Raw genomic sequence first — 23,562 nt, forward strand, 5'->3', positions numbered from 1 at the left:
CCAGCTATCAAGAGCAAGTTATTCTTATAGTTTTCTTTTGTTGTTGTTCTGTCTTAGTGGCATTTCTGAGTTGCTTTCTTCATTGGCACCAAGGCTGGGCCATGGGAGGCCACACATACACACACACACACACACAAAAAAAAAAAAATCAGAGAACTAATCATCACATTGGTTCTCTCTTATATTTATTGTCTGTATAGTGCCTAGGGTTTTCCCTTAGTGGGAAAGTAGGGAGAAATCTGTTTATTCAAACTTGACCTAGAACTAGAAACTTTGCTTTTTAATGAATATATTTAACGCCAGGTCTTGCTGAGTGCTAAAGATAGAGAAGGATAACAATGACCTCAGGTTTAGAACTCTGCTTGCCACATGGTAAGCTCTCAAGGAGGACTAGTTTATTTTCTTTTTACAATCTCTGAAAGAGCAAGCATTTCTTACAGAGCAGACATGCCCAGGCTTGAGAGGGATGGGGGTGGAGATTCCCTCACCTCATCAGTGGATGAAGAAGTTTCTCAACATTTACTAATGTACGTCACAGAAGTAGCTCCTCTTGCCCATGCATACTTGAGAGAAACTTCACATGACTATAAACAAATGCACAGACAGTCTCAAACCTTTATATGTTAAAAAAGGCAAACAAATCCAGGGCCACTATATACAAACTCTGCAAATCTTCCTGGTAGGACATGAGAAGGGTTATTCTTCAGTTCCCAAGAATATGATCATTTTTGCCCATAAGTGTTTGACCTAACATTTTTTCATGCCAAGATGGCTCTCCATAGAGTTTATTTGTAAAGCAAAACAGTGTGCTTTCTGTGGTGAATCTTTGTACTTCTATTCCTGAAGAAAACCCTGTGATCAGCTTGCATAACCATGCTCAAGGGCTGCAGATTTCCTGATTGACCTGTGTGTTTTCTAATCATCACTAGTTTATCTTCCTCTCCTCACATATATTTTGAGTGCTTTGTCAATTAACTGGTTCGCACTAAAATATTCAAGTAGGCTTGCAAACAAAATAAATAAATAAAAATGGCTCTCAAATCCTCAGATTTACAGGTAGCTCCACATGGCACATGGCTGTTACTGGGTATTTTATTCAGTTTAGGGTAAGGAAAGCACTCACAGCGGGTCTGTCCCATGGATCCTAGCAGAGAAGTTCTACTGGGCCTTTTCAGTTATAGTATAATCACCCCTTGGACAGATTTCACTGGAGTGATAAACTCCATTTTCCTGGTGTCATATTAGGGCATTGCCTTCCATAGTTTTGTTTTTCTTTTGTTTCTGGACATTGTCACTATTAACCAATTAACCATTTCATCTATTCAGGCAGCCATTTATGAAGTATGCATTAGCTGCCATGTGCCTAAATTTCTAGGTGTGTCACAATACCCTTCCTCCCTTCCTCTTTCTTGTCTAATTAACTTTGATTTTGTGTTTTTAAAGTTTATAATTCAGTGGTTTTGGTATATTACACAGCTGTGCAACTATCACCATCACTAATTTCAGAAATTTGTAGATCTCTTTAAAAAACAAAACAAGCAAACAATAACTTGCACCCTTTAGTCGCCACTGTCCATCCCCCTCCCCCATCCTTGGGAACTACTAATCTACTTCCTATGGATTTACCTATTCTCGATATGTTATGTAAATGGTAGACTTTTATGTCTGTTTTCTTTTGCCTAGCTTAACATCTTTGTTGCAATTGTGCTTGTGTGTATGTGTGTGTGTGTGTGTGGGGGGGGGGGGGTGTCTTGGAAACCCCAAAGACGAAATAAACACTCAGACTAATTATCTCTGTCTGCAAGGCAATAATTTTACTTCTACTTTCAGTAGACATACTGCAATCCAAATAGAAAGTATGCATGCCCAAATGGGCTGTCTGCTCTGCCTTTGTCCCAGATACAAGGGTACTTGCCTGTTTCCCATTGGTTCCGGCTGGCAGCACAATCTTTGGCATGAATTACTATTGAGGAAATACTAACTTTAGAAAGACAGCTGTGTTGCAAGAAAATGGCAGCCCAGGAAGTCAACAAAAATGAAGCCTCTTTGGTTTGACAGAAAAGACTTGTTTTCCCCTCATCTTCAGGATTCATTCATGTTGTGGTAGATATTTATTTCATTCCTTTTATGGCTGAATAATATTCCATTGTGTGGATATATATTTGATTATTCATTGATCAGTTGATGAACCCTTGGGATTCTACTTTTTGGCTATCATAAATAAAACAGCTCTGAAAATCTGTGTTTAGTTTAGGGTTTTTTTTTTTTGTGTGTGTGTGTATTGTGTGTGTGTTCATATGTTGTCTTTTTTTTTTTTTTTTTTTTTTTTTTAGAGAGAGAGATACCTAGTGGAATTGCTGGGTCATCTAGTAACTCTGTTTAACATTTGGAGAAACAAACTGTTTCCCAAAGTGCTGTTTGCATTTCAACCACACCACATCCCCAACCAATACTTGTTATTATCTGTCTTTTGGTTACAGCCATCCCAGTACATATGGAGTGTTGTCTCATTGTGGTTTTATTTTGCATTTCCCTAATGACTAAGGACATTGAGTACTTTACCATGTACCTATTGGCTATTGGTATATCTTCTTTCCAACATTTCTGAATTCCTTCTTTGACCTTCTTTAAATCTATTTTGCGTCACATTACGTGCTTAGCTTTTCCTAACATGGGCCCTCTTGTTCTTTGGCTTAGCTTGGGAGCATTCTTTCTTCAGATTGTTTTTTCTCACACTTAGTACTGATAATTTCTCACAATTCTGATCTCAATTTAAATTATTTCATCCAATCTCTCAATTAGTGTCACTCATGTTCTGCTGACATTTAATTCAGAATGAGCTTTTCCTATTGCAATATTTATCCCAAATATGCTTATCTTTATGGCTCTTTGCTAAATTTATACAAACTAGAGATTTGTTAGCTTTTGCTTTGATCAAGTTTTACTTTCACATGAAACGTTTAAAAGCATAGATTAGAATTAGTGTGTGTGACAACGGAGTACCACTGGCCAAGGGAGGCCCCATCAGTCAAAAGATCAAGCCTATTAATGCAATATGTAAGTCATAGATCCTAGCCGGTGTATAGATTATATGAGAACCCAGTGGACAAAAAACAAGGTCGGAATCTTGGGTGCAAAAAAGGTCTGAAATATCAGGTTATGGGTAAAATTTTGGTAAGAGGTTCAGCTTCCACTGTTGGTCTACACTAGTTGTTTCAACAAATAGTTCTAGACTAGTAGCATCAGCATCACTTGGGAACTTTTTAGAAATGCAGATTCTTTGTTTCACCCCCACCCAGTCCCAGACCTACTTGAATAAGAAACCCTGGGAATGTGACTCAGTAACCTCTTTCATCAAGTCTTACAGATGCTTCTGACTACACTCACATTTGAAGCTATCAATCCAGACTTCTTAGTAAATACAAAAGGAGAAAGTGATGGGGAATATAGCAGAAATTTAGGATTAAGTAAGGTTACAAAAAAGGTAGTGGCCAAAGGAAAGTTTAGCTCAATCTACATAGCTACCATAGGAATTAGCAAACATCTGACAGGATATGCTTAATAACTCCTTGTTGGGAAGTCAAGAATTTGGGAAACTGATTACTCTGAAGTAAGAAGGTTCAAGATTTCCAGAGAGCAGCTCAAATTCCTATTTGAGATCTTCAAGTTGTTAGACCTAGTATATCAGGCACTCTGGTTGTTACATGGACAGTTATATTTTCTTCCCTGGACTTAAATTACTCAGTTCAGAGAGTCAATCTTGTTCCAAATGCATTACTTAACTCTTTTCAAAAAGGGACAGTTTTTTCTCCTTGTGTTGGTTAGAGGGAGGTCTAAGAAATGCTTTAAGAAATCTTTTCTTTTTTAGTCAAGAGCTCTGATACACATTGATTTCTCAGTGGGTGTAGGGAGACTTGAAGAAAGTCAAATCCCTAAAGGCAATAGATAGCCTTGATCTTGGAGGAACTGGGATATGTAACTAGATGCAGAGTGGGTTCATTTGGTTCTGAGCCTGATTCCTTGAGTGAAGGCACACACAGACGTTGCCATGGGCATGTCATAAGGAAGAATGTGAAGGATATCTGGAAAAGCAAACAGTATGTAAGAGGGGCTATACCTTTGGTGAGTCCCAAAGTTTTCACTGCGATTTTATGTTAGAAAGCAAAATTTTCTCAAAAGTTGCATAACAATGAACCATATCCTGTGAAGGAAGATTGTCTTGCTATCACAAGAGAATTCCAAGGACAATTTTCTTTTCTAATGGGAGAAACTTCTTATTTCTCCTCTAGCCTCTGTACTTTCTCCAGTTCTTCCTTTCCATCTAAAGCAGTCTATACAGATTGTATACGTGATAACACTTCCAAACCAGGAGCAAATATGACTTCATTTTTCTGTGGTCATGTCCAGGACAGTGGTGTCTTGAGTCATGTAGAAGAAGGCTGCCATGTGATTCCTTCAACTGCTGGGCTTTGGCATTCTCAGGGCCAAACAGCTAAGTGAGGACTCTAAGAACCCTCCATGGATATTTAGTCCATGGTTCCATTCTTAGGTCCAGGGGATACACTGGAAAGGGACCATGATTTTCTTCATGAAATTCTATTAATTGTTTTTGTGTCTTCTTTATAACATTCTTTTTCCATAATAAGAACATTAAAAGGCAAGAAAAAAAACAAAGGATTCTGGTTCAGTCTTATGGAAACTTTCATGTAATTCTGCTGATAATATTGTCTGTGACAATTCTACTTAGAAAGGTTAATTTTGTTGTTCTTTAGGATATTTATTCTATAGCAGTGTCAAAATACTCTTGCAATTCAGTTGTTATATTAGTACTACTGGCATTTTCCTAACTACTGGTCCTTCAGAATGGAATAAACAGCAAAACTATTAAAATTCTATCAAAATGTGTTATTGATATTGTCTTCTATGTATTCAAAATGCTACACAGAAAGAATGCTTTGGAAAATAACTCAGCTGCTTGATTTGTTTCTAATTTTCCTGGCAGCTACATTTGTAATAAAGCATTTAAATCTAATGTTTGGGGTGAAACTAAATATCCCTTTTACTTTATTCAATTTAAGAATTTGTAATTAATGCATAAATTAGGTATCTAAAAACAAATCCTCAGAATTGAACTATAATCTTCTGATAAACATGTAAGTACATGTTTATTTAAGGTTGTAGTTTTTTTTTTTATAAAAATGGAGCATTAAAATAAGTGTGACTCAGAGCCATGTTGTCATCAGTTCTAAAAGAAGTACTATGTAGGGATGGAGTTATGCTCAGTGGTGGCATGCTTATCTGGCATGTGTGAGGTGCTGAGTTAGATATAAATATATAAATAAAATAAAAATTCCATTGGTAAATAAAAAACATTACAAAAAACACTATGTTAATGATGTGTATGGATATATTCTGAGTCATGAAAATATTGAAAATATTCCTTGTATCCCTGTGTTTTGTCTACATGTAATTTCAGCGGGTATCACATGTTTTTGCTCATTATTGAAAAATGAATTCATATCATTCAACATTAAAATAATCTGTGAGGATCTTAGCAATTTTTATAATTCAGTTGTTAGCTACATGAGGAATGCATTTCTTGTTAAAACATCTATTTGCATAATTCAGTGAGCAATTAAACTACTAATGCTTTTTCTTATTTATTTATTTTCTTTATTTGAGCTACTCTGCCAAGGGATTGATTATTTGCATTACAAATAAAACCTGATAAAATACATAAAATTTTTAGAAGGTTATATATAAAAGTCTCAGAAAAATGTTTCGAACTGTACATTCATTGAATTCAAATCCCCTTAGAGCTAGCTGTTACTTAGTCTTAGCCTAGATGACTAACGAATTCATATCCAGTAAAAGGGTTGACAGAGAAATGATTTGTGCATAAAATATGTATAACTTAGAAAAAAGATGTTTCATTGAGAAAAATACAAAGAAAAATCAAAGGATAGAAATTCTTGGAGATTAAAGCAAAATTTCAAATGGAAGGGTCCATAGTTAAAAGGAGGCAGCCCAAAACTAACTTAAGAAGAATAAGTGAAGGAAATATTGCAAAATGTATAGCAGATAAAATATTTGAGAGAAAAATAGAGAATTAACTCCAAGACATATAAAGTCATCAATTAAAAGTTCTAGAAAGAATGGAGAAAATGAAAGCGTAGTAATAACTTCACAACTAGAAGGGCACCTTTGTCCATTGTGTGCTGCTATAATGTAGTACCTGACTTTGGGTAATGTATGAGGAAAGAGGTTTACTTGGCTCAGGGTTTTGATGTTGAAGGGTCTAAAGCGCTTGACATTGGCATTCTGGCAAGAAACTCGTGGCAGAGTCACGCACAACATGGCAAAGAAGCAGAAAATGAAATTGCCTGTAGAGGAAGAGTGCAGGTATGAGCAAGGAAGCAAGAGATCTGAAAGCAGCCAGGATTAATTTTGATAACAGTCAGATCCCTCAAGAACTAATCTACTCCTACCAGACCTGACCCACTCTGGAAAAACATCTTCATCAATTCATGAGGATGGAGACCCCATGACCTAATTATCTCCTCCTAGGCCCCAGCTTTTCAAGGATCCACCAGGACAATGTTGCCCCAGTGGCGATAAAGCTTTTACCACGTGGACCTCTGGGGTATGAACTACATCCAGACAATTACTCTCCTGGAAAAACCTAGACACTTTGTTCAGAATTCCAACGATAAATAAGAAGTTCTCAAAACTTTTCGAGAGGAAAGGAAAATCTAGCTTACCTACGGAGGCACAAAGATCAAACTTTTTCTCAGTCTACAAGGGAATGAAGCAAAGTATTCAAAATTCTGATAGAAAACATAATCTTGAAACTAAAATTAGTATATCTGAAATATAACATTCAGAAAATAGACCGGGGATCCAAGAGGTAGCAGAAGTCAATTAACTGGTTAAATGTAAATTAGGATATAACTTATATGTATAATCCTGAATTTTGAGGGTGTGATGATAGAATATTGATTAAAATTTAGAGGGTCCTATTACTATCTCAATTAGCACATTGTAAATATATTGATGGACAAACACAAATGATAAATCAGTGTTTATCACATCCCACATGCAATTATGCTTGGTGCTTTCATATATAATACACAATTTATTCCCTATAAAAACTTGATAAGGTAGTATTATTCAGTTTCCAGAATTGAGCAAAAATCATTTGCCCAATTTCATTCAGTTTGTAAGTGGGATGTGCCATAGCATATGACTTGTTTTCTTGTCCTTTCCTGAAATCATGCTGTTTAACTATAATTATACATTCGGTTGACCATGTTTTCCTGATATCTCTAGATACTGCTCTGTGACATAATTATTTTTCTACTCAGACCAAATCTCCCTTTTCTTTAATTCCACTAATTTCTTTCATCATAACGCCCTCCAGGCTTATTATCATATTATCTCAACTACAAACCCATTTCTAATTAAAAATGAGACTTTACATATCATTGGCATACAAAATGCTGTGTTACTAGAGAACCGGTGAGTCACCATATCTTATTTATTTATTTCCAGGTATTTCTTTTTAAAGCCCGACATGCATTACTTCATTTCCAAAGCTTCCATTCAAACATTCATTCTTGGCATCTGAATTATTGTGAAAGGTCTTTTGATTTTGTTTGAGTGGTTTTACATTAATGATTTCTACTAAATAATCTTGCAGAGGCACATGTTGACTTCTTTAAATCTTAGTCTCATAATGAATCATGTTTGAAACACTCAGTGATATATCCTCTTCCGCCAAGAGATTCCACGTCAGGCCCAACAAAGGCAGAGAAAGGGAAAATTTTAAAAAAAGAAAATGTGTCTCCATGCTGGAAAATGAGTTCTTCTCCTACTCTTGTCCCTTCTGCATTTTACTTTAATATTGAGGGTAGGATCTGAGAAGACCTGAGAATCACTACAATAATTTATATTCCAATTATCATTCTATTTCCCTAATTCTATAATTCCCTCAGCCTCCCAGAATAAAGTTCCTTTAGAGTCAATTTTGACTTGTCATTCTCTCTTTTACTACCCATCCTAAAATTATCAAAGAATGGCAGCTATCCCTTAAGATTCTTGAATTTCTGGCCTCCCTTTTCACTCCTGTTGCTCTGGTTTAATACTGGGTGGTCTCTTTCCCTTTAGTGGTGTCCAGCTTAACACAAGGTGTTAAAGCATTGTTGATGTTGTTTGGGAGTTCATGATCCTAAAGATCCCTCTTTTCCTTACTCTAGGATATCTTACAGAATTTTTGCTTAAAACCTGCTCCCACCCTTTCCTCCCTACTGGAGCCATCTTGGAATTTCTTCTTTGAGACCTTGAAAACAGTGTAAGAAGTGCTTCTAAATTCTCAAGTGGTTTGGAGGGTAGAAGTGTTCTGATTACCATCTCACAGAAGAGGAAAGAGAAATTGCTCTAGTTTCTGAAAATTGAGCATAAAATATCAATTGCATTGAGTTAAAATTTCTCGTAAAAATACCTTAATCTATATAAAAGTGATACTAGATAACCACTATTTTTTAAAAAATTGCACAGATCTTTATTCTTTTTTAACCACAAATGGAGGTCAACCAGAGATGTGGACCTCTAGCAATAAAAGCAGGATTTTAATTGTCAGATACTAGGCATATTAGGTTTCCTACATAAGTCACAAAGTAATAAGTCCTAAATAACTCTAATATGATCACAAATCCTAAAAGCAGCTGGTACAAAACCATCAGGAGCCACTGCCTGTCTGGATGTAAATTTTAAAAAATATTGTCATAGTATCATAGTCTCCACCAACAATAATTAGGAAATACCATTTCTTAACAAATCCAGCACATCTGGTTTTCCCTACAGAGTTAAAAGGGATCACTGTTTCTTCAAATTTAGGAACCAAGTTAAAGTAAGTTAATGGTGTCCATTTTGTGTTTGAAAAATAAATATTCATACTTAATTGTTAGAGCTACACAGTGCAAAACTCTAAGGTAGCAGTTCTCAAAAGGGTGAGCAGAAAATTTGAAAACCACTTTAGTGCACAATAAGTTTATCATCTTTGAAAAGAAGCTGGGGATGCAGACTGATGTCCTGGAACCTAGCAGCATAATCCAACCTGCCCCTCCTGCTCAAGCAAACTTGTGAAAGTATATAATGAAATTGCCATAATTACTTAAATATTTTATCATTCTCACTTCATACATAGCTTATTCATAGTGATGAATTTCTGTAAGTCAAATTCATGAATAATGCAACTTCATAGTGCAGAAATTTCCACATATTCTTTCTGTTAGAGGCTCTCTCAATCTAAATCTCTAAGTATTTCTGCCTTCTTATTAGTCTTTTATAAATACAAGTGTTCCTGAAGAAAATGAGAGGAGGTCTTGGTGTGGAACTGTAAAATGGAACCAAATGAGAGAACAGGTATAAATGTATGGAACAGAGCTGTCCACGAGTGCAGCAATCTCAGAAAGAAATAGAATCTGGTTTATTTTGATGGAGAGGTAGTCTCATTATTTCCAAATGTCACTTTTTAAAAAATTGTGAATAATGATCCCATTAATTCTTTGAGAAGATATGTACAAAGTCTGTCATATTCCATTTTGTGATTTGAGAGGCAAAACCAATCTATAAAACAAAGCAGATTTATTCTAAAATGAGCCATATGCAGATGAAGGAAATGACACATTTAGAAATGCACTTATTTAATTATCTCTTTCAAAACAAAGGAGTCACCACATTTTTTTTTCCTGTTGAGAAATCTTTAGAAAGAATATCAGCTTTTGTTAGAGAGCATGATAAGAGCATGATAGTGTTGGAGATTTTATATATAGATATATATCATCTGTGGTGCAGTTGTTAGGAAATCTTTGATTAGGTTGAGTCTTTCTGATGAGAAACAGCTTCTCAAGTCCATAAAGTTTGTGTTGAATGATCTGAACCAGTATGGTGAGATTCCTTTCCTTGCCCAGTCTAGACTATCTACCTCATTGTTTTCTGTAATTAAGTACATCACCTCTGATTAGATTGATTATATTGGACCAACTTTTACTTAATCATCCACAAGTTTACTAATTATCCACTAAGTAACTGTTCCCATAGAGTTCTTGGTTTTATGGGAGACACAGACATAGATCTGTCATGTACTCTGCAGCAGGAGCATGGTGTCACTACAGGAAGATAGGAATCACAGAATCATCACATCTCAGAATTAGAAAGGCTCTCAGAGCAGATGTAGTCATATTTGGTTGCCTCCAATGACAGGAAATGCCTTGCCTCATCAGGCAGAATGTCATATTATTAGAGACCTCAAACCAGTGGAATCTCATCAAAAATATTAAAAGTCATATTAATAATGGTCAAACATAAGAGATATTGAACACCAAAGAAGGAAAAATGCATTCAAAATTAGTTCATATAAAGGGGTTCATATAACCCATTTTCCAAGAAGCTAATCTCCCCTTAGGTCTCTGAATGGATAGGGTTTTCAGAGTGAAAAATGAGAGTGGGGTTGTCTTCAGATATCAGGAATGTTCTGGAGTCAGAAAAGTAAATGACCCACATGGTGAGAGCAAATGGAACAATTGACCACCTTATGAATCTGGCACGTAGTGGATTCTCAGTAAGTACTGAATAAAGAGCAGAATTGATGACTATGTGAGTGATGGCTGGAGAATCTTTCCTGTGGAGGCTTGTGGCGTTGAGGAAGCTGCACAGGAAAGCTGATGACAAGCAAGCACACGCAACCTTGGCACCAGCCTGTGACCTGACATTAACCCCTCCGCACACTTTGGTTCTAGCCCACATTCTGCATTAATTAATTCCCCTCAGAGAGGGAACTAACATTCGTTCATTTTTATACACCACACAGACTTTTTTAAAGCTTATTTTGTCCTGGAATTTTAAAGTACTGGTTTCTCATCTTCTGAAAAGGACCAAGTTGCTGCCATCTCTTGAACTAGAACAAAGACCTTATTATCATCTGCCTTGAAAAAGTCATATTGTCTGCTTGGACCTCCAACTTCTCTCACCCCTTCTATTGAAGCATTACAAATGCCAGGCATTTGACTCACTTCCTTCTAGGATGTGTTCTCTTTGAGTTCATTCTAAAATGACGCCAAATGTTGGAATTTTACAGAGAATTCAGCTTCCCACAGTTCCTCTGAGACCCCTCTCTGTTGGCAATAACACTATTGTAATACAGATGGCCCCCAAGCCCTGCGGAATCTCAAAGGCTCTTTAAGTGGTTGACCATAGGATATGCCTTCTATACAAATCTCAATCTATATTATAAAAAAAAAAATAGCTCTGTGTAGAGATCCAATTTGAAGCAGAACACAGTCCATCATCAAGGTCAATTTTTTTTTTGAACAAAAAATTTTAAATACACCTTTGGCAGGAGAGAGAGAGATAGCTGATAAAAATTTAAAGATGAGATTTGCCCTTTTTATTTGTTTTCTTTAATATAAAAGATGACATTTGGATAGAAATTGATCAAATAGTATTATAATTTGAGCTAAAAAACTCAAGAGCTATGAAGTCAACACATAAAACATTATAGCACATAGATGCCCCAAACATGGTCACATTATCAAATTCTCAAGTAAAAATGGAATCAACCCCCCCAATTGAACTGGGTATACACATACAGACTTTGACAGTGCATTCTGTGTGCCTTTATCAGCTGCAAATATTGTTTAGCTGTTGTGTACTTAATCTTAAACATAGACATCTATAGGATCATGGAAGTTAAGAAAAGAAAACCAAAGGCTCTTTCTAGGAAAAAAAAAAAAAGAAAAAGGTCAGCTGACAGAATCAAAGATTAGAAAATAACATTGTGAGCACTAATTTATTTATTTCAAATTCATGCAAAAAGTTGGATGACTATAGTCTTTACGGATGTGGAGACAAATTTATTATACAACTGGAGAAAGGTATGAGAGCATAATCCACGCTTAGAAATAAGCAACATGACAATAGTTGAAGTACATTTGAACTGATGTATGCTGCAGATTGAAAAGGAACATCTCTGGACAATTGATTGTTTCTTGAGATATAATAAAAACAAACTTTAAAAACATGTTTAAGAAAGCATTGACCTATTTAGAAAGAAAAGGCAGCATTTATTTTGTAATGCAATCAGGTGGTAATTCAATTTCCTGTTAACTGAACTTCAAGTATTCTCTTTCAGGGTCATAGATTGGTGGCGCTTATCATATAAATTGGTCAATAAGATTTACAAATAGTACCTTTAGTACTTGGTTTTGTGGTTGTAGCTCTAGAAAAGAAAATCAATTTAATTCCATCTATTGGTTTTCTCTTAAAATTCATGCAATTTGAATATGATTGACAGGGCACTGCATCATTATGCAGTCTGTTAGATGGACCGATTATACTTATGAATACAAGAGTGGAGTGAATGAAAGCAACATGTAATTGATTCTACACTTGGTCTGACTGTTCATTAACAGTCTGAATGTAACACAGTAGCTTCTCAAATGGAAAACGATGAGAGCAACCTGTATATGCTCTCTCATTTGTTTTAAAATTCATTATGCTAATATTTTTTCACAGAATGTTTTTGCTGCATTTGTTTTGCCAGGGATAAGTCTGATTGAATCTATGTAAATAGTTCTACTGCTTTCAATATTTATTTGGCATTCCAATCACACATTTTTCAATTTACACTTTTAGAAATGAAGATGGGCTCTCCCCTGATCCCCCTGCAAAGAAAACCTTCTATTCTACCCTCCCTTTCCATGTAGTTCAGACTAATTTCCCAGGATAAATAGAGGTGGGGGTGGGGAGCTCGAGGTGGTGGTTATAGCTTCAAAACAAAGGAGCTGATTTATCAACTGACTGATTTCAGAAATAGATGAGCAAAAACAGGTTCCATTTGTCTTGCCACACTTTAGTCTGATGAGGCACAAAAGGGCCTGCCACCTCATTTTCCATACCTCTTCAAGGGGTTGCATTTGAAATGTTGATTAAATGTACAAATTGCATTTCTGTTTTCTTGATTTCCTGAGTGATTTAAGAAAGGGTTTTGTTATAGGAAGGCTGTTTTTTTTTTCTTTCTTGAATGTGGATGTGGACACTTTGGGGAAGTAGCATCATACTGACTGCTCCAGGGAGTTATGGTGCTGATTCTCTAACAGCCATGCCTGACCTTTCCTTTGTCCACTAATTTCTGCCGGATTATAAGACAAAAGAAGCCACAAAACTAGTGCTGAGCCAGGCAATTCTATCTAGGAGCTACAATTACACCACAATCTCTAAATTAGATTGTGTTTACAGTGAATAAATATACTAATCTCGTATTCCAATCTTTGTCTAACTCTGATTTTTATTAAATCAGCAGTTAACTTATTAAGATAATCGTTCTGAGAACTCCAGATCAGTATTTTTCTATGGTTTCATATTTACCTACTACCAGGCTTGGTAAGTGGTAACTGATAAAGATGTTCAACCCCCAATCCTCCCAACCCCAAGTGTCTGGGGAGTCATGAATCATGCCTATTTTAGAATATGTCCTCACATGCTTTGTTATTCCTCCCATTAAGAGGTAGAGGTCTGTGAAACAAAGTGGGAATATTTGTGACAATTGTAACCAATAGAATATGGCTGGAGTGATGCTGTGTGACTCCCAAGGCTGAGGTATAAAAGACAGTACTGCTGGGAGACTTGCTTTTGGAGCCGTGAGTTCTCTTTTAAGTAAAATTGCTCTGAGTCAGCCATGCTGTGAGCAAAACGAGACTCACTCACCTAGTGTGGCCCTGAAACTATGTGGGGAGAAACAAGCCCATTCATCCCTTAGCTGCACCAGTTCCCCACTGTTCCAGTGCTGGCTAACCACCACTGACGACAACTGTAGGCGAGACCCTAAACCAAAGCCTTTCAGTTAAACCCTTTCAGGATTTCTGACCCCCAAACCATAAAAAGTAAATAAATAAATTGGTGGTTGCTATGTAAACCATGTTTTTGAGTAATTTATTGCCCAGCCATAGCTGACCAGAATCTGCTTATATACAAATGTGAAGAAAAAGTAGTGGGATTCACGAAAAGCATACCAAAATTTATATATACAAATGTACATCATTTCTTTCACATTGGGAGTTGTTATTGTGGTATTGTTCTGTAACTTTGGGTGCACTATTCTGTCCTCTGGGTATTCTCTTAAAATTCTTGACAATTACTCAAAATTGTTTGATTTTTGAGATACTTTCGAAGTACATTCATCTCCTACGTTACTAGTTTAAAGTTTGTAACACTGCAATGTAAAAGTAGAGTAAAACTTTGAAGATAGATAATAGCGTAGGAGGAAAAAAATGATCTTTATCTACCACTTAAACCCTACATTATCTGGAAACATTTTTTTTTTCAAATCAAGATATTGAGAATAGCAAAATAAAAGAAAATATACCTGATAGAGTCATTCTTTTAAATTTCTTGGAATTAAATCTATTTTTTTCTTTGAGTGGGTTTATATAGTGATTGTTTTAGTCAGATTTTTCACTACTATGACTAAAAGGTCAGCACAATTGTAGAAGATGAAAAGTTCATTTAGGGGCTCATGGTTTCAGAGATATCAATCCTCAGAGAACTGGCTCCATTCCTTGGGGCTTGAGGTAAGGCCAAACAACATGGCAGAATAATATGGCTGAGGGAAGCAACTCACATGATGATCACAGGAAGCAGAGAGAGAGATTCCATTTGCCAGATACAAAAATGTATATCCTAAAGGCAGGTCCCCAGTGACCTACCTCCACCAGCCACATCCTACCCACTTTCAGACATTACCATGTTAATCCCATCAGGGGATTAATCCACTGATTTTGTTAAGGTTTTCATAATCCAATCTTTTCTCCTCTAAACCTTCTTGCATTGTCTCACACATGAGCCAAACTAACAGTGAGGTAAGCTTATCTTTGAAATGAGCATTAAAGGTTTTCCTGTATTGTAGGATTATGGCAAATAGCATCTAGCAATATGGTTTAATAAACCATGTACTCTTTGTTTTGATCCTTTAATTTTGAATGGATAACATATGCACATAACTTGAACATTAGAAATTTTTAAAAGTACACAGGGAAGAGTCTCTTTCCTGTATTTTCTCCTATCCTTTTCATTTCTGTCACTTCAATATATACAACCACTATTATTAGCTTGTATATTTATCCTTTTAAAGATGTTTTATGAGTGTACTAGCTAATAGATATATTCTGTCTCATATCTGTGGACATATTTTTATACCAATGGTAGCATGCTTAACATACATTTTGGCATTTTAAAAATTGTTGTTACTTTGTAACATTTCTTGATTATCTTCTTATATCTACACAAAAGACGTTTTTTGCAGAGAATAATATTTTATTTTATAAATCAACTATTATTTAAATAACCCCCAAAGACTGGACACATAGATTGTTTCCAGTCTTTGTCTGTCATACACAATGTTATTATGAATGACCTGTATAAATACCCTTTTGTATATCAGCAAGTGTATTATCCATGGGATTCATTCTTAGAAATATCAGATAAAAGAATTCTACAATTGTGCCCTTAGTAGGTGTGGTTAAATCACTCTCTGAGAATAGTGCAAGTTTGCACTTCATTCTATAAACATGTTTCATGTTTGAGAAACTTGAACCATAATTGATACTCATTAATCTGGACAAGAATGGATATGACTACTTAGAATCTATAGTTCAATTCTTGATAGGCATATACAGAAAGAATTGTTTTGGGGAAATGCAAAGAATATTATTCTTATTCAGCTCCTTTGGTTTTGAAAACTGACACTCAAAGAAGAGAGTGACTTGCCCAAGGTCATATATCCCATTAGGGACAAGTCTGAGACTTCTGAATTATATTCATATCTTGGTACTTGTAGTCTAGTGTTTTTTCCACAACAGAGAAGAGACAGTAACTGTGCTGTGTGATGAAGATCCCTTAGAATCTACTTCTATTTCTTCTGTGGATGTTGATAGCTACCATTTCTTGAACCTTCTCATGAACCAGGAATTGACTTTAAAATTTCCATTCACATTGTTCTTATCTAGATCAAAATATTCAGATTCAAGGGAAAAATAAAGTGTTGCCCCTAGATTTTGCATGCATATATCTCACTTATGTCTGACCACCATAAAGATGCTATTCTGTTTAATAAAGTTTAATAGAAAGCATCATTGAAATGATAATAGCGATTTGTCTCTAATGTACTCAAGCAATGGATTTTGAAACTATTACTGTGAAAAACTAATATATGATATTTTTGATATTAAAAAGCAATCCTTAAAATAAAAAAATTATTGAGCCACTTAATCCTGTCCAAGTTCTTTAATTGCCTAAATATCATTCTGTACTCCATCTGTCTCCATTATAAGGTTAAATGTTAATGATGCCACACAACACAGAAGCAAAGATAGGATCATCTCAGCTACTGCACTGATTTACATACAAGGAAACCAAACCAGGGAACAGTAAAACAATGGCTTCATCTGGGCAACTGATAACTTAGAGCTAGAGCTGGAATAAGCAGGAAGTGCTCTTGACCAAATTTTACAACAGAAAAAGAGGAACTCTTCGAAGCAGTTACTTACAAGCATTATGAACAATTAAAATAATGAAAGAAATTTCCTTTCAAGCCTCATATTGATTCACCTCCAGCTTTGTGCATCTGAGAGGTCGGCACATTGGTCAATAATAACAGTTGATCTTGGACACTCTACATTTAATATAAAGCATAAAACATAGAGATCAATATTTTGATGTTGAGGAAGCTCATTTATTGGCTGTTTGTCCCTAGACCTTTAAATGGAAGAGAGAACTAAAGAAACACAGGGAATAATTTTTTCATAAATTCCATTTAAAGTATGTAGACAACAATAGCTAAGGGAAAGCAAAGGAAAGGGTTTTTATTATGTCACTAGTTTCTGCTCTTACCAGTTCCTCTCCACTGCCCTCCTTCCCATTAATGCTTCCAAGCCTTCTCTTTACTAAACTCAAGTGGACACATCTTTTATAACTACAGATAAGAGGCACTTATTCTTGATCTTCTCATCCTCAAAATAGGCGGGCCATGGCCATCTCCTCTTGCTTCTTTATATATTAAGTATTTGATATAGAAAAGCAGTGGCAAAGGAGAAAAATAAAAGTACATAGACTTCAACTTCAGCAGAGAGTTTGAGGGTGCTAAAATGGCCCTGGAACAACATTTCCCAAATGTTAATTTGTAGAAACTCAGTCTTATGATAGATTCTGCAAAAGAGTTTCAACAGTCAAGTCCTCCTGAGGATTCACAACTCTTTAGCATGAAGTAAATGCTGAGAGAAGGCCTGCAGTGTGGTAACTGGTTTGAATCAAGTCAACCAATGATTCCCCAATTTAAATGACTTTTAAACTCATGTCTCACTGCATTCACTTGGGAAATTCTGCCTGATAGAATCCTATGTTGTTCCTCTCTGTCTTTTTCCTCATTTGTATGCATTAGGGGATTTGGAATATCATACCTGTGTACAAACAACAAGTAGTCACAAGGAGTAATGAAGGAATCTAAGCACAAGTTCCTTTCTTCATGTGTTCTAGTGTTCTTTAAAAGACAGAAACTAAATAATAATTCATATGAAAATCCATTACTTAGGGTACAGAGATAGTATTGCTTGAATATATGTAACTCTTACTTTTATGATAAAAATATCACTGTATAATATATTGTGTTAAATTCAACCTAATTTCCCTTTATCTTCCATTTCTATGTTGTACCAGTTCTCACTACAATGAACCAAGCTTACCTGTGAAATAACATCTGCACAAAATTAGTAGTAAAGTTTCTCTACCTTCATTGATCACACAACATGATCTTTAATATTTTCAGTAAGAGTTTAAATATATTTAAACCAATTCTTTGGTTTTTTTCTCACATATCAAATAATAGTCTCAACATTTAGCAGGTAACCAACAATATTTTTTTCCCTTTTGTGATTTATGTGTTGCTATTTAGATTTCATTTGAATTTAAACTCTGCCATATTCTTCTTTTTATAATGTACTCTTATTATTGTCCTTTGGTGAAATTAAGTAGTACAAATAAATCAAAGCAAATTATTTAACTTCACTATAATGTTCAAAGACTATAGATTGAAACTTACCATTTGTTCAAACTTGATTAGTTGTGGTTTACGTTAATAAAATGATCTAATTATCCAATTTGCATATAAGACCAAGAAGCAAAAGTTATAAGGCATTTTAAGAAATTTGAATTAAAATTTGGGATTTTGGGGCTGGGGATGTGGCTCAAGTGGTAGCACGCTCGCCTGGCATGCGTGCGGCCCGGGTTCGATCCTCAGCACCACATACAAAGATGTTGTGTCCGCTGATAACTAAAAAATAAATATTAAAAATTCTCTCTCTCTCTCTCCCTCTCTCTCTCTCTCACTCTTTAAAAAAATAAAAATAAATAAAATTTGGGATTTTTTAAATTTTAATCTGTTTTTACTTTACATATGAAGGTGGTCCTATTCTGTTATACTCCTAAATTTAAATTTTTATTTGAGAATTGAGTGGTAAAGTATATGCCTAGCATATGTGAGGTTCTGGTTTCAATCCCAGCATCAACTTCCTCCCAAAACTTTATGCATGTGTAGAGATCAAAAGAATATCACAATAGTTGGGTTTTACATGTAAAAGAAAAGTAAAATTTTGTCTTTTATTATGTAAATAGAGATTTAAAATATATATATTCCTTTGTGATAATTTTAATATATTAAAAATAAGTGACTAACAGCCTATTCAAGTGTATATGCTCTGTTATTCCTATCATACCTCATGTATGTGGGGATTGATAGTTTTCACTTTAAAACTGAAAAAATATTTTGAAATTATTCTTTTAACAATTATTATGATATAAATTCTCTTGGCATTTTTTAAAGAAAATTGATTTTCTTTATTATGTGCAATGCCTGAACTTGTCTTATTTACAAGGAAAGTTATGGCTAGCACCGGCTCTTTCTTCCCATGTCAATTCGGTTGCTCATTTTGTGGGCAATTATTTCTCAGTTTATTTCCCACCAAGGATTTGTCTTTTGCCAGGGTGCCAATTATGTACATCTTATACTGTAATCTGTCTCACTTGCATCTGACCAATAATGATGGAACAATTCACTGGTAGGAAATTCCTTTTCACAATTATCACTTTCCTGGGAAATTGCCTAGTTTAAAGGAGGTTGTACTAAAATCTTTTACCAAAGAAGCATTTACATCATCAATATTTCTTAGCTTGTCTGTCTCCAGGCTCCAACACAAATACCTAAAATAAATAAAGCACCAATTATTTGAAAAGTAAAAAATGCCTTCCTTATCCTATTTCTCTTTCCTTTTGCATTTACAGATGTCATCCATACCGTAGGGCCAATAGCCAGAGGTCATATTAATGGTTCCCACAAGGAAGACCTTGCAAATTGCTATAAATCATCTCTGAAGCTGGTGAAAGAAAATAACCTCCAATCAGTTGTAAGTACTTTCATATTCCTCATTTCTTATTCTTTTTCAGCCTTTATGTTTTGGAAATCAAGCTTGTCTAAGAAGAGGTAGGAAACCATTTCCAAAATTCTGAAGATTAAATTTAAGGATTGCAGCTAAATTATATATTCTTTTTAGTTATCATGACTCTACATGTTGGTATCCCCTAAAAATTTCCTAAATTATTTATGATGTTTTAGAATTTGAAACTATAGAACTCCCCACCTAGAGTCATCTTGTCTATTGTTTTCTCTTCATTTTGCCATTTATTTTCTTTTGAATAAAGTACAAGGGATGCTAGTGGCCAATAGTTTTAAAGAAGGAAATTAGAAAGTGCTGAGTATTATTGTACTACACATTTCTTACATATTGGAAGTGTGCATATGCGTGTTTAAAGATGAGTTTAATCTTTACCTACATGTTTGAGTACACAAGCTTGTGTATAACTGCTTTGCTTTATAAATGACTCATTTGCAGAAATTTACTCTGTATTTTTATCTGAAAGTTGTTTATGAATCTTTTAGATTCATTTTAGTCATCATGAACTAATACTTTGTAGCTGAGTGTCCCACATGCCTTCTAAATTTTATCATTTTAGACAGAACATTCAGAAAATGTGGCTCTAATCTATTTCCTTAACAGTGGGATAAGATGAAAGGAATTCTCTTCTAGATGGATTGGAGGTGTTTATCCACCTGCTTTTCTTTTACAGCATGTCCTACCTCTATTACATCTCAATTACATCAGGAAAATGAAACTATGAGAATACTAGATTGTAAATAACCAATAATAAGTTAATTTGGCCAGAATCCCTTGGGTTTTTTCCCAAACATATGTTGTAACCTTATTGAAATTGTGGGGTTAAACACTTGACTTTGTAGCAGGCTGAATTGATCAGCATTGCTTGGGATTGCACACAAATCATGATTTTACTATTTGCAAGGAAAAAAATTAAGAATTACACATATTGAAATAACCCTGAATGGTTGCTGTACTTTTGTGTATGACTGTAATTATAAAGTGCCTTTTTCAGTGCAACATTGGTGAATCTGCTTGAAATGAGAAAACTTTTTATAAGCCAATTTTATAGCCCTTTTAATCTTTGCATAATTACAGAGCTGAATATTTTATTTTACCCTTTGATTTTTTTAATTTTCTGTTCACAAATGAATCGATATATAAGAACCTATTCTGTCTCAGGATAAAGCTGAAGTTCAAAGAGAATGGAGCAAAGTAAACTAGGAAGCCGGTTGGCTAATTTTGTTCTCTATAGGAAAGTAAGGAAAATCGAAACAGGTGGTGCGCACATTCAGGGAATAATTAAAAATTTGTCAATATGGCATATTGATTTTAAAAGGCAAGGGGCAGAAGTGCTTGGAAAATGGACATGTATAGAAGTTTCCAACCAGGGAGGGAGGGATTTTGAGACCTTAAGAGAATTTGTTTAATGAATTCACTGGCTTCTCTAATGATATGCTTTTAAAAGCCAAGAAAAAAAATAAGAGGCAAAAATCCCACTAGAAAGAGTATAAAAACAGTGCTCACTCTTTAAATGGGGGAAAGACATTCTTAACTATAATAATGTTAAAAAATCATATCTGTCACTGTGCTACTTGCTACCATTGGAAGTGGAATAAGTATTATGGACTAAATTAATTTATCAAAGGGACCTAGGTTGGGCTGATGCAATAAGTTAGTTATTCTGAATTGGAATCAGCCTACCCTAATATCTTAGATGAAGATTTTGAAAGATTACTTAACTTGTTAAGTAATTAACTAGTTAATTAAGATTACTTAACATGTTACTTAACTAAAATTTTCAGGTGATCCTGAACTGAGTTTATTCTAGTATTAGTAATTAAAACGGAGTAAAATGTATCAGTAAAATATGAAATGAAATGTCCAGCTAAAATAAAAACTATGTTTTTGAGTGGTTGGCTGGAATTGCCAACAAATATCTTGACCCTTTTTAATAAAAAGTTTGTTCATCCTTTCTTCTTCTTTTGAAGGGGGAGATGAGAGTGTCTTTATGCTATGTTTTGGTCTATCATTAAAAAAAGAATGCTAATGTCCTCAAATTCTGATTATTTGGGGGAAAAGGAAAGTTTTTAGAAATGTGATTATGACTGGACCCATGTTCAGGCTTGTAATGGCAGACTCACGACAATAAACCAGAGTTTATTTATTAATGTCAAAGTTTCTCAGAAACCCTTTACCAAAGGGGCTTTAGTGTTCATGCTACCAGTTAGCACTGTGTGACAACAGACAAATAAAGTCAAAGTTTTGGAGAACACACACTGAGCCCGGATCGGCTGAATTCAAGCTCCCGTTCACCTGCTTCCCGCAGACAAACAGCTGTGACTCAGCTCTAATCCATCCGGCTGAAACAACTGGTCAGCCCTTCTCATCCTACGGAGGTAATGCCTACCGAGCCTTCATAGGTAGTGGCCACAGGTTTGAAATGGGGCTTGGGAGAGACAGTAAGGACCCACCCGTTGCATTGGTCGCCCGGCAAAGGGAAACGAATTGTCGCCATTTGCAAGAGATACCACCATGGCAGAGAACTGACGTCATCAGACTGCGGTGGAGGAGATAACTTCATTGAAACCTGCGGCTACAGGTGTGTAATTCCCTAGCCTTCCCTCTCCACACATCAGGGAAACCTTAAGGGCCCCTCCCAGCTCTCCCGTAAGGGCCCCTCCCAGCTCTCCCGTGAGCACATAGCCAGACCGAGGGAATCAGAGGTGGCGCGGGACCCGTGGTGCGGAACTGCCGCTCCCACCACTGCTGACAGCTGAGGTCTCTTGCACCAGCTACCGGGGGCGTGGCTACCGGAGGGCAAGTAAAATTCGCTGAGGATTCTCAGCCCCAAGCTCTACAAACTTAGGGTCTGAGGGAATGGCAAACTGGAAGAGTGTGCCCAGTCGTTCATGAAAACAGGGCTCCCGGGAGCAGCAGACCTGGCGTGTAGCCAGTATTGTGGTGAGCGGCACCCGTGAGAGGGGCCTGGCTAGAGGAAAAGTGGGAAGTGACTAGACACAAGAGGAGGCCCTAGGCACTCAGGATTGGAGACTCGCCCAGTCTGGGAGGAGCTGCTGCACAGTGATTGGTTCCCGTGTATTGACAGGAGAAACTTGGCCTGGTGGGCACAGCGCCACATACTGGAAGAGAAGTTAATCAAACTCTAAGACTGCATTTATTAGTTTTTTTTTTCTTTTTTTCTTTTCTCTCTTTTTTTTTTTTTTGATTTGGGTTTTTCTTTCATTTTCATTGTTCTTTCTTGTTGTTTTTTTAAATTTTTTTTACAATTTTTAAAAATTTTTTTTTCTTCTAATTTTAATTTTAATTTTTTTATTATTTTTTTAATTTTTTTCTTTTTTTATTTCCTATTTTTTTCTTCTTTTGTCTTTTCATTTCTTTTCAATTATCTTATCCCCCCTTCCTTGAATTATACCTGCTTACTCTCATTCTCTTTAGTGACTTTTTCCCTTCCCTTCTAATACATTTCCTCCCAAGCATCTAATAAATTTATAGGAGTAAACAGTAACTCAGCAGTCAAACAGAGCAAGAAGTAACATGAGCAGCTTCAAAAAGCAAGGAAGAAAAGGAGTACAAACAATGAAGGACAGCCTAAATATTCAGGAGGACCTAGAGTCATCAGAAAAATGGTCATATAAAGAACTCAAGGAACACCTTAGACAGATGGAATGGAACCTTAAAGAGGACACAAGACAGCAAATTCAAGCAGCGAAAGAACACATTGAGAATGAATTACATAAACAGATAAAAGAAGAAGTTAAGCATTTTATCAGGAGATAGAGATTATAAAAAATAATCAAACAATAATTCTAGAAATGAAGGAAACGATAAACCAAATTAAAAACTCAATTGAGAGAATCACTAACAGAGTGGAGCAAGTAGAAGCCAGAACGTCAGATAATGAAGACAAAATATATCATCTTGAAAAGAGTCTAGCCAACTCAGAAAGGCTGGTAAAAAATCACGAGAAAAACATCCAAGAGTTATGGGATAACATAAAAAAATC

General features: G+C 35.5%; 1 protein-coding gene across 2 annotated transcripts in view; it reads left to right on the forward strand.

The window, feature by feature from the left end:
• MACROD2 (mono-ADP ribosylhydrolase 2) overlaps positions 1–23,562 on the forward strand; it is a 2,040,087-nt gene that overhangs the window by 1,198,470 nt on the left and 818,055 nt on the right. For both annotated transcript variants that reach the window (XM_081290808.1, XM_081290809.1), the window contains exon 6: positions 19,387–19,508. In XM_081290808.1, coding sequence (XP_081146934.1) covers positions 19,387–19,508 — 122 coding nt within the window. The remainder of the gene's footprint in view (positions 1–19,386; positions 19,509–23,562) is intronic.

This window comes from Spermophilus citellus, assembly GCF_964194105.1.
Source record: "Spermophilus citellus genome assembly, chromosome: 4".
Lineage (NCBI taxonomy): Eukaryota > Metazoa > Chordata > Mammalia > Rodentia > Sciuridae > Spermophilus > Spermophilus citellus.